At 47.4% G+C, this 16134-nt stretch overlaps 1 protein-coding gene and 1 pseudogene across 1 annotated transcript; one reads left to right on the top strand and one right to left on the bottom strand.

The window, feature by feature from the left end:
- Nucleotides 1-400: 400 nt before the first annotated feature.
- LOC131729739 (zinc finger protein 271-like) lies at nucleotides 401-12492 on the bottom strand (annotated as a pseudogene).
- An 88-nt stretch (nucleotides 12493-12580) lies between these two features.
- Nucleotides 12581-16115, top strand: LOC131729740 (zinc finger protein 696-like). The gene is made up of 2 exons (XM_059019960.1): nucleotides 12581-13036; nucleotides 14094-16115. The coding sequence occupies exons 1-2, from the start codon at nucleotides 12983-12985 to the stop codon at nucleotides 15531-15533; spliced, it is 1494 nt and encodes a 497-aa protein (XP_058875943.1). The 5' UTR covers nucleotides 12581-12982; the 3' UTR covers nucleotides 15534-16115.
- Nucleotides 16116-16134: the final 19 nt, after the last annotated feature.

Genomic DNA, 16134 nt, shown 5'->3' with positions numbered 1-16134 from the left:
CAGGGCCACGCCTTCTCTCTGACCCCTCCCTCTTAATTTGAATATTTTGCTCTCGCAGTAATTGGGATCTTCCGCGGCCGCAGGTTTGCAATATAGTTATTCAGAGCTGCAGCAGTAAAAATGCCATTTCATTCCACAGATAAGGTCAGTTTAAATTGCACAATGCTTTTGCCTTTTACATTCAAAACTGTCTCCAGTCTAAAATACATGCTTAACAACTTGATGTTTGAAATGCTCGCACAAAGACATGAAAAAATATTATGATGTCCGGAAGACACTTGATAGCATGACAAGCATTTTAATGCACTGTGTGAGTTTAAGGTCAATTAGTATAATTTTTTTATTGAGCCAATTTACAGTATGAAGCTGTTTGTATTATCTGCAAAATAAAAACCAGTCACACTGTTTATTTATATCTTTATTTACAGTTAGTAGAAGCCATTTGGGGTTACGCAGAGAACCCTGAACCCATCTTTATCAGGAAAGTGGACGGGTTCAACATATAGTACATTAATACAGCCCCCGGGGCCCCCTAGTGGTAATACAGCCCCCCGGAGCCCCCTAGTGGAAATACAGCCCCGGGGCCCCCTAGTGGAAATACAGCCCCCCGGAGCCCCCTAGTGGTAATACAGCCCCGGGGCCCCCTAGTGGAAATACAGCCCCCAGGGCCCCCTAGTGGTAAGACAGGCCCCAGTGCCCCCTAGTGGAAATACAGGCCCCTGGGCCCCCTAGTGGTAATACAGCCCCCTGGGGCCCCTTAGTAGTAATACAGCCCCCAGGGCCCCCTAGTGGTAAGACAGCCCCGGGCCCCCTAGTGGTAATACAGCCCCCGGTGCCCCCTAGTGGTAATACAGCCCCCGGTGCCCCCTAGTGGTAATACAGGCCCCAGGGCCTCCTAGTGGTAATACAGCCCCCGGGGCCCCCTAGTGGTAATACAGCCCCGGGGCCCCCTAGTGGTAATACAGCCCCCTGGGGCCCCTTAGTAGTAATACAGCCCCCAGGGCCCCCTAGTGGTAAGACAGCCCCGGGGGCCCTAGTGGTAATACAGCCCCGGGGCCCCCTAGTGGTAATACAGCCCCGGGGCCCCCTAGTGGTAATACAGCCCCCTGGGGCCCCTTAGTAGTAATACAGCCCCCAGGGCCCCCTAGTGGTAAGACAGCCCCGGGGGCCCTAGTGGTAATACAGCCCCGGTGCCCCTAGTGGTAAGACAGCCCCGGGGCCCCTAGTGGTAATACAGCCCCGGGGCCCCCTAGTGGTAATACAGCCCCCTGGGGCCCCTTAGTAGTAATACAGCCCCCAGGGCCCCCTAGTGGTAAGACAGCCCCGGTGCCCCTAGTAGTAATACAGCCCCCAGGGCCCCCTAGTGGTAAGACAGCCCCGGGGCCCCTAGTGGTAATACAGCCCCCGGGGCCCCCTAGTGGTAATACAGCCCCGGGGCCCCTAGTGGTAATACAGCCCCGGGGCCCCCTAGTGGTAAGACAGCCCCGGTGCCCCTAGTAGTAATACAGCCCCCAGGGCCCCCTAGTGGTAATACAGCCCCGGGGCCCCTAGTGGTAAGACAGCCCCGGGGCCCCCTAGTGGTAATACAGCCCCCGGTGCCCCTAGTGGTAATACAGCCCCGGGGCCCCTAGTGGTACTACAGCCCCCGGGGCCCCCTAGTGGTAATACAGCCCCGGGGCCCCTAGTGGTAAGACAGCCCCGGGGCCCCCTAGTGGTAATACAGCCCCCGGTGCCCCTAGTGGTAATACAGCCCCGGTGCCCCTAGTGGTAATACAGCCCCCGGGGCCCCCTAGTGGTACTACAGCCCCCGGTGCCCCTAGTGGTAATACAGCCCCGGGGCCCCTAGTGGTAATACAGCCCCGGGGCCCCCTATACTTTTCATAGAGACTCTGGACCTTCTTTACTCACTACTGTGCTAGATATATAATATAGCTTTCAAAGCCTTGCAATTTATAGCACACACAGGGATGCATAATGCAAGGTTCATTCTGCTTTCCTAAAGAGTGAAAAGTCCCATTGAACACAGTCTTTAAGTTTTCTCTCCTCTGTGAATTCGCTGGTGTTTTTGAAGGTTGTGTTTAACACGGAAACTCTTCCCACAGTGAGAGCAGCGATACGGTTTCTCTCCTGTGTTAGTTCGCCGGTGTTTTTTCAGGTCTCCTGACTGACTGAACCTCTTCCCACAGTCAGAGCAGCGATACGGTTTCTCTCCTGTGTGAGTTCGCTGGTGTTTTTTCAGGTCTCCTGACTGACTGAACCTCTTCCCACAATCAGAGCAGCGATATGGTTTCTCTCCTGTGACTTCGCTGGTGTGTTTCAAGGCTGTCTGACTGACTGAAACTCTTCCCACAGTCAGAGCAGCAATACAGTTACTCTCCTGTGTGAGTTCGCTGGTGTGAAACAAGGCTGTGTGAGTGACTGAAACTCTTCCCACAGTCAGAGCAGCGATACGGTTTCTCTCCTGTGTGAGTTCGCTGGTGTGAAACAAGGTGGTCTACCCTACTGAAACTCTTCCCACAGTCAGAGCAGCGATACGGTTTCTCTCCTCTATGAGTTCGCTGGTGTGAAACAAGGTGTCCTGACTGACTGAAACTCTTCCCACAGTCAGAGCAGCGATACGGTTTCTCTCCTGTGTGAGTTCGCTGGTGTGCTTTCAGGGATATTGAGTGACTGAAACTCTTCCCACAGTCAGAGCACTGATATGGTTTCTCTCCTGTGTGAGTTCGCTGGTGTGAAACAAGGTGTCCTGACTGACTGAAACTCTTCCCACAGTCAGAGCACCGATACGGTTTCTCTCCTGTGTGAGTTCGCTGGTGTGTTTTCAGGTCTCCTGACTGACTGAAACTCTTCCCACAGTCAGAGCAGCGATACGGTTTCTCTCCTGTGTGAGTTTGCTGGTGTGTTTCAAGGCTGTCTGACCGAGTGAAACTCTTCCCACAGTCAGAGCAGCGATACGGTTTCTCTCCTGTGTGAGATCGCTGGTGTATTTCAAGGTGTCCTGACTGACTGAAACTCTTCCCACAGTCAGAGCAGCGATACGGTTTCTCTCCTGTGTGAGTTCGCTGGTGTGAAACAAGGTGTCCTGACTGACTGAAACTCTTCCCACAGTCAGAGCAGCGATACGGTTTCTCTCCTGTGTGAGTTCGCTGGTGTGTTTTCAGGTCTCCTGACTGACTGAAACTCTTCCCACAGTCAGAGCAGCGATACGGTTTCTCTCCTGTGTGAGTTCTCTGGTGTAAAAGAAGGTTGCAGGACTGACTGAAACTCTTCCCACAGTCAGAGCAGCGATACGGTTTCTCTCCTGTGTGAATTCGCTGGTGTGTAACAAGGTTGCAGGACTGACTGAAACTCTTCCCACAGTCAGAGCAGCGATACGGTTTCTCTCCTGTGTGAGTTTGCTGGTGTGTTTTAAAATGCCCTAACTGGATGAAACCTTTCCCACAGTCAGGATATTCTCCATCGCCCGCCCTCGCTTTTGCTGCTGGACTGGAATCTGGAAAATATTAACAGTAAATAAAGTAAGAGAGGTAGCTTGTAGGCTTCGGGCATGTGGCTGGGTGGTGGAGTGGATTAAAGCATGTGAATTTCAGCTGTGAGGCTTGCACTGGGTTACACCAGCTTAAAAACACAAAGTTAAACTTAAAGCCTTTACTTCATGTGTAAAATCAGTCAGTAAAGACTGATGCTGGTGAAACCGAGTCCTGGGATCAAAATCTGCCTTCAAAGTTCTCACGTAATCTAGAATGACAATGTCACAGCTACTGGGAGTCACTCACCTGCTAGACTGCATTCTGAATGGGAGCGCCCGTCTTCCTTTCCACCTCCTTGCGTGCTGTTGGGAGAGCCTTCCTCTCCAGCGCCTTGCTCTCTCATGCAGATTCTCTCCAGCACCACGCTACACTCCCGCAGGCGTACAGGCTCCAGCTCAGGGATGTTTGGTTTGAAGTCCTCCGATTCTTCCTTCCCTGGTTCCATGTGCTCAAACTCTACTTCAGGGGGCTCCCGTTTAATAAGGACAGTTTCCAGCACCTCTTCTTGTTTCACAGGAAGGGGTTCTTCTGTCTGGGTGATCTCCAATTCATTGTGCTCAGCTTTAATCTCAGAGACCTCTGGCTGGCTGCTGTCACATTGCATCTCACAGAGCTCCTGTTTAATGGGGAGGGAAGCCAGCCCAGAGAACTCCACTCTAATGGGGACAAGTTCAAGTTCAGGGAACTCCTCTTTAATCTGGACAGACTCCATCTTCACACTGTCCATGGCAGCACACGGGATTCTGTTGAGCAGCTGCTGGAAAAGAAAAGCATTTATTTATTTCAATGCAGTGCTACTAAAGGCGATTCTAGAGGGCGACAAAATCTGGCCTGAATAGCAGGGGTGGCTTTACTATTATTATTTATTTCTTAGCACACGCCCTGATCCAGGGCGACTTACAGTTGCTATAAAATATCACATTACAGATAAGAGCAGGTATAAAATTCAATAAAGTCAGTGTTAAGTAAGAACAAAATCGATTACGATTAACAACTATTGAAGGGATATAATATGTTTATAATACCAGATGATTTTATCTGACTAACCTGTGTAGAGTCCGGTTTCTGCGAGCTACAGCGTATCCACAGGACAAAATAAAAATAGAAAATAAAGCCGCTACGCAGGCCTGTACAGGATCAAAACAATATGTAAATACAATATGTAATAGCATAGATTGAATCTGTCTAACCTGTAGAGTCCGGTTTGAAGAATGAAGGATGAAAGTTGTCGAGTTGAAGTTGGCGTCTCTGGCTGGGAAGAGGCTTTGAAAGGACGCAGCGTCGATCTACAGCGTATCCACAAGACAAAATAAAAATAGAAAATAAAGCCGCTACGCAGGTCTGTACAGGATCAAAACGAGTCAAGAAAACATTTCTGAAGCACTGGCAGTCTCCAATCTCATTTTTATCTCTCATATAAATAATAAATGTCTTTGCGCGCCTCTTTCTGTCGTCCTCTCTCCTCACGCACGGCGTGCGAGTGAGCTGCCGAAGCCCCGCCTCTCAGCTCGAGCTGCGCGGCTTCTCTGATCCAGGAGGCTCGCGCTGCCGCTCGAGCTCGCCTACAATTCAAATATAACGGCCGCTTTTCAGACCGAACGCGTTTTAAACGATAAAGTCTGACAATAAAACACATTCACAGTGAATATGTGTGCGTTTAAAAAGCAAGATACACGACAGCCGACGATGCCTTTATAACATGTTTATGTAGAGATTAGTTTAGTTATTCATTAAGTTTTCAAACTGTATCGAGTTCTTTTTAAAACTAGGTGTAGATCTTTTTACAATACAGCCCTCTTCCGATCTGTTGTAGTTTTAGTTTAATGTCCCCACAAGTTAATAAACTGTGTGGAGGGTGTTCCGATATCTCCGTGCGGTTTTGGGACAGCTGTGAATTCATATTGTTGAGTTTAGAGTCACAACAACACAGCCCACAGCCGCGTTACACACAAAACCAAACCCCGCGAAAACACGAAACCTTTAGACACAACAAAGACATACAATACAGACACAACAAAGACACGTTATCGGACCCCACAAATACAACGAGGCACAACAATACAAGACGACTGGACAACATTCACAAGCACCGGGGTCACGACTCGATCACGCTCCCCTGCACCCCACACCTGCGCTCAGGTGAGACAAAACACAACACGCAGCACACATCGCTACAATATATTGATTACTACGTCTATATCGACTTCAGGTCGTTTTTTGTCGCATGCCTGCGCTAGTACAAACCGGCTATACCAGCGGAAACGCCCATTCATTGCTTATATTTAATAAGGGATGGTGCTGAAAAGCCTCTGGTGTGACTGTAAGTATCGCTATAGCGAGAGCATCAGATACCTGTGCTGGTACAGAAAGCATTGACCGAGCTGAAAACACCGCGGCTCACAGGAATACAGCAGCAGGAAGAGGCTTTTCTGTCTCAGCTCTGAGCTGAAAGGAAATTGCATCGGTCTTGTTGATGCGGCCATGCCGTGTTCATTTCACAAAGTCTGGGTCTGCCACACCCGAGCTTCACAAACAACCAAACTGAAATAAACATGCAACTTACTTTTTTTTTTTTTTTAACGTCACCTGGTGCATGTAAGTATTTTTCTTTTTCTACTTCTGGCTGTTGATGTTGATGTTGTTCTCTTTGAAAAAAAAAAAGACCACGTGTCTTTAAAAACCGTACTTCCCTGTTTATTACGTCACTGCATCCCTTCTTATCACCTGACCCGCGGTCACATGACACGTTTGCATTCCGCTTCCGCGTGTGCATGGACTCGGTCTCCTTGCTATAAAGCTGCTACAGACTGCAGGGGGCGCTCTTTCTCTGTCTTTTGAGCCCCCATTTGATCTGTAGGAGTCGTGCCTTTATTTCAGTTCTGGTCACCTCGTTACAAAAAAGAATATTGCTGCTCTAGAAAGAGCGCAAAGAAGAGAAACCAGAATTATCCCGGGTTTAAAAGGCATGTCGTATGCAGACAGGCTAAAATAATCTATTCAGTCTTGAACAAAGAAGACTACGCGGTGATCTGATTCAAACATTCAAAAACCTAAATGGTATAGACAATGTCGACCCAGGGGACTTCTTTGACCTGAAAAAGTAACAAGGACCAGGGGGTCACAAGTGGAGATTAGATACAGGGGCATTCAGAACAGAAAATAGGAGGCACTTTTTTACACAGAGAATTGTGAGGGTCTGGAACCAACTCCTCAGTAATGTTGTTGAAGCTGACACCCTGGGATCCTTCAAGAAGCTGCTTGATGAGTTTCTGGGATCAATAAGCTACTAACAACCAAACGAGCAAGATGGGCTGAATGGGGCCTCCTCTCGTTTGTAAACTTTCTTATTCTCTTATGTTCTTGTTTGAACAATCCCAGCGGCGGTCTGTCTGTATGTTTGCATTTGGAGTTCAATGCTTGTGCTGGACCGTGCTGGACACACAACACTTTTTTTTGTAAGTGTTTATAACGCGTGCCAAGCAGATCCTCTTCCTGTGTGTGTCTAGTATAGTTTTTGTTTGTTTACTTTTTCGATCAGCTGATCGACTCGAGTGTCTTTGTCAGTGTAGCTTCACTCAGACTGCACACGTGTTTGAATCGGTTTCGCAAACATGTTTTTAAAAACCGACAGAAACGATCCTCCAGCTGCCTGATATCCGGTCACGTGGTCTTTATTTTTAATGTGTTTGTGTAGATTCCTGCATGTTCCCACACGAGCGAAATAACCACGTCACTCGGGTTTACATCACAAGTACATCATGTAGAGAAGAAAGCAGGTTTAAAACCTCAATTAAACAATTCAGAACATATCTCCTTAAATGAGATCCGTAAAAAAACATAATCATAATAATAATAGTCATCATCATAATCATCATCATCACTCAGTAGTGTGTCACAATATCATTTGAAACAGATTTACCTCCCTGGTCTGTATTCCCCCCCAGGGGCAAATCACAGCCAAATTACCCCCTCCCTTGTATAGGCTTTAGCCAGGCTTAGAAGCATCTGCTAACCCTGATGCACCCAGTCCTGGGGTTCAGAGCTCCCCTCAATGAAGCCTAATATTATTATTAATATTGAAATGATCAGGAGCCAGGAGTTTGAGCAGGGTTACAAACTCACACTAGCCCTGCTGCTGCTGCTGCACCCAGTCCTGGGGTTCAGAGCTCCCCTCAATGAAGTCTGTTATTATTATTAATATTGAAATGATCAGGAGCCAGGAGTTTGAGCAGGTTTACAAACTCACACTAGCCCTGCTGCTGCTGCTGCACCCAGTCCTGGGGTTCAGAGCTCCCCTCAATGAAGTCTGTTATTATTGCATGTCCTGAATACGGGATTAAATTCCTTCTCCTAAAACAATTTCTTCTGACAACACACACAAAACTAATACAAATCTATTTATTTAATAACATACTTAAAATAAATCTGCTTTTTAAATTTGTATTTATTTATTTATTTGATCCAGAAAAGGTTAGGAGATATCAGCTGATCAGCAGCTTGTATTCACATTAATTTGCATTAATAATACTGCAGAAAGAAAGAAAAGAATAAAAGGAGCCCCTGGCTGCCCTCGGAGCGTTACTGAAATGGACTTGATGCTGTTTTCCTACAATACCTCAGTGAATGAAAGTGTGCTTTCCCTCTGTCATGTGGCTCCCTAGCGTGAGTTTCTGGAGCGTGTTCCTGCAGAATGATACACTCAATGCAAGAGTTTAATACGAATACTTTACAACACTGAGAGAACAGCAAGCAACGCAGAACGGGATTGCAATGCAGATTGCTTGCAAATCCTGCTGGTACAGAGCGGTGCAGCAATCCAGTCTTTCTTCAGCATGGTTTAGGATCCTGCTTTATATTAATCAAATCGTGCAATCAGCACACAGCAGGTTTAATTGCAGTCTCATTAGGACTCGGATCACGCACATTTCCTCAGAACACAGCTTTTTAACAAGGTCCCGGTCTGAGCGTAATAATCTCACACAGCACTGCGTATGAAACCACAGACTCACCCGTATTCACACATCTCGTTTCAGTTCGTTGAAGGGTAAGCAGATCCGTCATCTTGTATAAAGTACTCGGTTCCCTTGTTAATATATTGGCCTGGTTTTGGCGCTATCTTATAATTGATAGCAGGAGGAATTCTATGCAGAAACGGCTCAGAGAAAATTGGCAGCAGTGGATAAATCAAACTAAACTCCCCCCCCTCTGTAAAACTCTGAACAGGATAGAAAAATAAAGCTGCCCTTTGTTTATGAATACACACAGTGTGCTGAGTGACGGGTGTGGGAGCAGCAGATATGAATGCAGTACTGGCAGTAAGCCGTGCCGTACACTCCTCAGAAAATGAATGCTTTTTGCTGGTCCCTTCACATAAACTAAATATGTTCAAACCACACACTAATCAGCATTAATGCTGAACAGAAATACCAAATAAACACAGGACTCAAAATCGAGTTTCACTAACAACACAGTAGCATTTCCTCAGGACTGAAAAAAAAAAAAAAGGTTTTGTGTCAAAGCATCTTTAGCACTGGTATTTATTTATCTATATTAAAAAGTAAATAAATCCTCTGAAAAATATATAGATCCCCCCTCCACCACACCACACACTCAGAGAGAGAGAGAGAGAGAGAGAGAGAGAGAGAGAGAGAGAGAGAGAGACACACACTTACATTCTCACACACTGAGACACCCTCTCACACAGAGACACACACCCTCTCACACAGAGACACACACCCTCACACACAGAGACACACACCCTCTCACACAGAGACACACACCCTCACACACAGAGACACACACTACCACCTACATTCTCACACACTCTCACACAATGAGACACACTCTCACATACTGAGAGACACACACACACACTTACATTCTCACACACTGAGACACACAGGGATTTATAATGCAAGGTTAACAGGTTTTTTTCCCCTTATAAGTGAAAAGTCTGCTGGTGTTTTTGAAGGCCTTGTTTAAAACAGAAACTCTTCCCACAGTCAGAGCAGCGATACAGTTTCTGTCCTGTGCGAGTTCGCTGGTGTTGTCTAAGAGTTACCGAGTGACGGAAACTCTTCCCACAGTCGGAGCAGCAATATGGCTTGTCACCTGTGTGAATTCGCTGGTGTGAAACAAGGTGTCCTGACTGACTGAACCTCTTCCCCCAGTCAGAGCAGTGATACGGTTTCTCTCCTGTGTGAATTCGCTGGTGTGAAACAAGTTGTCCTGACAGAGTGAACCTCTTCCCACAGTCAGAGCAGTGATACGGTTTCTCTCCTGTGTGAATTCGCTGGTGTGAAACAAGTTGTCCTGACCACCTGAAACTCTTCCCACAGTCAGAGCAGTGATGCAGTTTCTCTCCTGTGTGAGTTCGCTGGTGTGAAGCAAGGTGTCCTGACTGATTGAACCTCTTCCCACAGTCAGAGCAGCAATATGGTTTTTCTTCTGTGTGAGTTCGCTGGTGTGCTTTCAGGGATACTGAGTGACTGAACCTCTTCCCACAGTCAGAGCAGTGATACGGTTTCTCTCCTGTGTGAATTCGCTGGTGTGAAACAAGGTGTCCTGACTGACTGAAACTCTTCCCACAGTCAGAGCAGCGATACGGTTTCTCTCCTGTGTGAATTCGCTGGTGTAAAACAAGGTTGCAGGACTGACTGAAACTCTTCCCACAGTCAGAGCAGCGATGCAGTTTCTTTCCTGTGTGAGTTCGCTGTTGTGTTTTATAATGCCCTAACTGGGTGAAACCTTTCCCACAGTCAGGATATTCTCCATCGCCCGCCCTCGCTTTAGCTGCTGGACTGAAACCTGGAAAATATGAACAGTAAAGAAAGTAAGAGGGACTGCTTGTAGGCTTCGGGCACGTGGCTGGGTGGTGGAGTGGATTCAAGCATGTGAATTTCAGCTGTGAGGCTTGCACTGGGTTACACCAGCTTAAAAACACAAAGTTAAACTGAAAGCCTTTACTTTATGTGTAAAAGCAGAGTCAGTAAAGACTGATGCTGGTGAAACCGAGTCCTGGGATCAAAATCTGCCTTCAAAGTTCTCCTGTAATGTTTCAGGTCTATTTCCTCCAACACACGTTGCAATTACAAACCGATAGTAACGTAACCTACATGCTCCCTCCCTCCCTCTCAAGCACACTGTGGATATCACGCAATCTAGAATGACAATGTCACAGCTACTGGGAGTCACTCACCTGCTAGACTGCATTCTGAATGGGAGCGCCCGTCTTCCTTTCCACCTCCTTGCGTGCTGTTGGGAGAGCCTTCCTCTCCAGCGCCTTGCTCTCTCACGCAGATTCTCTCCAGCACCACGCTACACTCTCGCAGGCGTACAGGCTCCAGCTCATGGATGTTTGGTTTGAAGTCCTCAGATTCTTCCTTCCCTGGTTCCATGTGCTCAAACTCTACTTCAGGAGGCTCCCGTTTAATAAGGACAGTTTCCAGCACCTCTTCTTGTTTCACAGGAAGGGGTTCTTCTGTCTGGGTGATCTCCAATTCATTGTGCTCAGCTTTAATCTCAGAGACCTCTGGCTGGCTGCTGTCACATTGCATCTCACAGAGCTCCTGTTTAATGGGGAGGGAAGCCAGCCCAAAAAACTCCACTCTAATGGGGACAAGTTCAAGGAACTCCTCTTTAATCTGGACAGACTCCATCTTCACACTGTCCATGGCAGCACACGGGATCCTGTTTAGCAGCTGCTGGAAAAGAAAAGCATTTATTTATTTAAATACAGTGCTACTAAAGGCGATTCTAGAGGGCGACAAAATCTGGCCTGAATAGCAGGGGTGGCTTTACTATTATTATTTATTTCTTAGCACACGCCCTGATCCAGGGCGACTTACAGTTGTTGCAAAATATCACATTACAGATAAGAGCAGTTACAAAATTCAATAAAGTCAGTGGTAATTAAAAACAAAATCGATTACGATTAACTACTATTGAAGGGATAGAATTTCTTATAATATGTTTATAATACCAGATGATTTTATCTGACTAACCTGTGTAGAGTCAGGTTTCGGCGAGCTACAGAGTATCCACAGGACAAAATAAAAATAGAAAATAAACCCGCTACACAGGTCTGTACAGGATCAAAACGAGTCAAGAAAACATTTCTGAAGCACTGGCAGTCTCCAATCTCATTTTTATCTCTCATATAAATAATAAATGTCTTTGCGCGCCTCTTTCTGTCGTCCTCTCTCCTCACGCACGGCGTGCGAGTGAGCTGCCGAAGCCCCGCCTCTCAGCTCGAGCTGCGCGGCTTTTCTGATCCAGGAGGCTCGCGCTGCCGCTCGAGCTCGCCTACAATTCAAATATAACGGCCGCTTTTCAGACCGAACGCGTTTTAAACGATAAAGTCTGACAATAAAACACATTCACAGTGAATATGTGTGCGTTTAAAAAGCAAGATACACGACAGCCGACGATGTCTTTATAACATGTTTATGTAGAGATTAGTTTCGTTATTCATTAAGTTTTCAGACTGTATCGAGTTCTTTTTAAAATTAGGTAAATATATTTTTACAATACAGCCCTCTTCCGATCTGTTGTAGTTTTAGTTTAATGTCCCCACAAGTTAATAAACTGTGTGGAGGGTGTTCCGATATCTCCGTGCGGTTTTGACACAGCTGTGAATTCATATTGTTGAGTTTAGAGTCACAACAACACAGCCCACAGCCGCGTTACACACAAAACCAAACCCCGCGAAAACACGAAACCTTTAGACACAACAAAGACATACAATACAGACACAACAAAGACACGTTATCGGACCCCACAAATACAACGAGGCACACAAATACAAGACGACTGGACAACATTCACAAGCACCGGGGTCACGACTCGATCACACACACCCCGAGCGTCGCAAACAACCAAACTCCATATTAAAAAATGTAACACACTTTATTTTACCGTGAACTCCCTGTCAACCGGTGAGTTTAAATGTTTTATTTTCCTTTATTTATTTATTTATTTCCTCCTGTCTGTTGTTGATTTTGCTCTCGTTGAAAGAAAGACGACGTCACTGCAGCCCTTCTTTCGCTTGACTCGGTCACGTGACGCGTTTGCGTTCCGCGACGCCCACAGCCAATAAGAACCGCTATTTAAAACACCTCTGTTTGTAATTGGCTGGGAGTTCAGACACCGCAGCTCGAGTTACAATTGGTTGAAAAAAAAGAGAAAGGGTTCGGCCCGGGGGAGCTTGATTGGCTGTGGTGGAAAGGGAAGGCGGGGTCGAAGTGTAGCGCTCAGCACACGTGGAAGTCAGAGAGGAGAGTGATTTTAAGAGTTATCTGGCACCGTGTTTGTCATCGTTTATCTCGCTTTTTTAAAACCAGGTTGATGCGGTTCAAAGGCTAGCATTTAGGAAAGGAGGGGGCTTCGGGTGTAGCTGCGCGCAGCTGAGCGAAACACGTTGTTATCAAAGGCAAAAGGGAAACACGGAGGCTATGTTAAGTCACAACTCAGATCAAACGAGCAACAGAAAGACACAGACCGATCGGGTGAGCAATTTATATTATTATTATTATTATTATCATTCTTCATAATAATGATATTCATATGATGTTCAACTACGTTATTAAACGCAGCGGCGTTATCAGTAACTGTCGCAATGAAGTGGTGTTTACATTCGTGTGCTGAACGCGGGGGTCGTTCATCTCTCTGTGTGGGAGTGTGCGTATTTAAAAGCCATGAATATCTATAAGTAAATGTTAATTGTAAGCTGGGTCATTGCATTACCAAAGTCATTGTATTTATCTTGCTCTTATTGTATTATTACTTGTACTGTGACACTTTAAATGTATTTGCTTACGATTGTAAGTCGTCCTGGATAAGGGCGTCTGCTAAGAAATAAATAATAATAATAATCTGCTAAGAAATCAATAATAACAATTCACACAATTCGTCACGAGGATCTGAAAGCGCCACACACACACACAGACAGATATCAACGAACAATTAAACCGTTCAATTAAAAACAGTTTAGTATAAAATCTGATAAATACAAATAAAAAAAATTAAAATAAAAAAAAAACTGAAGATAAAAAGCGAGTTTGTAAGAAATAGAACAATTTTAAGTGTCTAAATTTATATATATATATATATATATATATATATATATATATATATATATATATATATATATATATAAATAAATAAATAAATCACACATACATATTGCTTTATTTAATAAGTGTGTGGTTTGACGCTGTCTCTGTTTGACTCCTTGCATTCCAAGAATATACATTGAAATAACGTTCTCCACTCAACAACTGAATATTATGAATTATTATTAATTGCATTTATATGGTATAAATTAATAACTTTCTGAAGTAGCGTTTACATCTGCGTTTTATTATTATTAGAAGCTATTAGACAGCAGTGTGATCCATTCCAGGTTTTACTACCAGCTTGATCAGCCCCCAGTGTGTCTAGCTAACAAGCTCAGGAGTGTCTTATTATCAAACTCACAGTGAAACCAGGACTGGATCACACTGCTGTGCAATGGGAGTCTGATTTCTCTCCCTGACTTTAACTTTTTTCTGTTCGGTGTCACAGGGCTCTTTCGTTGGCCACGGCTCGGTATTGGAAGGGGTCCGGGTTCAAGAGGAGATCCCGGATCCAGAACCCGACCCAGACGGAGAGGAGGGATCGGAACCGGGACCATTCCGCGTTGCAGAGGAATCGCATTCCGCCGCAGGGACCGGATCTGAACCGGGATCTGACCGCTCGCAAGAGAAGAGAGCCGAGCCTGCCTGGGAAATCACCGCAGAGGAAGACCTGTGTGTTAAAGAAGAGCCCAGTGGAGAGGAGGCCCGCAGCAAGGATGTGGATTACAGTGCAAGAGAACAAGGGGGTTACAGTGCAGGAGAACAAGGGGGTTACAGTGCAAGAGAACAAGGGGGTTACAGTGCAGGAGAACAAGGGGGTTACAGTGCAGGAGAACAAGGGGGTTACAGTGCAAGAGAACAAGGGGGTTACAGTGCAGGAGAACAAGGGGGTTACAGTGCAGGAGAACAAGGGGGTTACAGTGCAAGAGAACAAGGGGGTTACAGTGCAGGAGAACAAGGGGGTTACAGTGCAGGAGAACAAGGGGGTTACAGTGCAGGAGAACAAGGGGGTTACAGTGCAAGAGAACAAGGGGGTTACAGTGCAGGAGAACAAGGGGGTTACAGTGCAGGAGAACAAGGGGGTTACAGTGCAGGAGAACATGGAGGGGAGGAGGAGGAGGGAGGAGAGGAAGGGCTAGGGGGGAAGGAAGAGGGAGGGATAGGAACAGGGGAGAGGGGAGGGTTAGAGGCAGGAGAAAGGATCAGGGTAGTGGTAGAGGAAGATGGTGAAGGGGATGGAGGGTTAGGGGAGGAGGAGGAAGAGTACGTGCAAGACATCTCCGAGCTGGGCTGCATCATCGTCAAAGAGGAGGCTGTATCCGAGGAGGAGGAGGGAGGAGGGAGAGGAGGGAAAGAAAAAAAGAAACGTGTGCCGTACACCGGGGTCAAGCCTCACCGCTGCCCGGACTGCGGCAAGGACTTCCACAAACCGCACCACCTGAAGACTCACCGGCGCGTGCACAGCGGGGAGCGCCCGTACCCCTGCCCGGTCTGCGGGAGAGCCTTCCGGCAGTCCGGGGACCTGCAATCTCACCAGCGCACCCACACCGGGGAGAGGCCCTACCGCTGCCCCCAGTGCGGGAAGGGCTTCGTGCAGTCGGGGTACCTGCGCCGCCACGCCCGCCTGCACACCGGGGAGAGGCCCTACCTGTGCCCCCAGTGCGGGAAGGGCTTCAGAGACTCGGGGGACCTGGGCAAGCACAGGGCCACGCACTCCGGGGAGAGGCCCCACGGCTGCCCCCAGTGCGCCGCGCGCTTCGGCAGGGTGAGCAGCCTGAGGACTCACCTGAGGATACACAGCGGGGAGAGGCCTTACCTGTGCCAGCGCTGCCCCCGCAGCTTCAACCAGCTGGCTCACCTGCACCGCCACCAGAGACTGCACACCTGAGAGAGAGAGAGGAGAGAGGGGACTGGGACAGGAGCTTCAACCAGCTGCCTCACCTGCACCGCCACCAGAGACTGCACACCTGAGAGAGGGGGGAGAGAGAGGAGAGAGGGGACTGGGACAGGAGCTTCAACCAGCTGCCTCACCTGCACCGCCACCGGAGACTGCACACCTGAGAGAGAGAGAGAGAGGAGAGAGGGGACTGGGACAGGAGCTTCAATCAGCTGGCTCACCTGCACCGCCACCACACTGCACACCTGAGAGAGAGAGAGGAGAGAGGGGACTGGGACAGGAGCTTCAACCAGCTGCCTCACCTGCACCGCCACCAGACTGCACACCTGAGAGAGAGAGAGAGAGAAGAGAGGGGACTGGGACAGGAGCTTCAATCAGCTGCCTCACCTGCACCACCACCAGAGACTGCACACCTGAGAGAGGAGGGAAAGGGAGGGAGGAGGAGGAGGGACGGATAACTTAGCTTGTTTGATTACAAGTGTAGCGTTTTCTACGATGCTGCATGCTTTGTTGTAAATATTAGAAGAAAGAATGAAAGACTCTCCTTCCCAAATAAAATTCATACCACCCGTACTCCTGTGTGATTCTCTGG

The sequence above is a fragment of the Acipenser ruthenus genome, unplaced genomic scaffold (assembly GCF_902713425.1).
Source record: "Acipenser ruthenus unplaced genomic scaffold, fAciRut3.2 maternal haplotype, whole genome shotgun sequence".
Taxonomy (NCBI): Eukaryota; Metazoa; Chordata; class Actinopteri; order Acipenseriformes; family Acipenseridae; genus Acipenser; species Acipenser ruthenus.
Note: the sequence above shows the minus strand (reverse complement) of the source record. Positions and strands in the feature narration are given on the sequence as shown.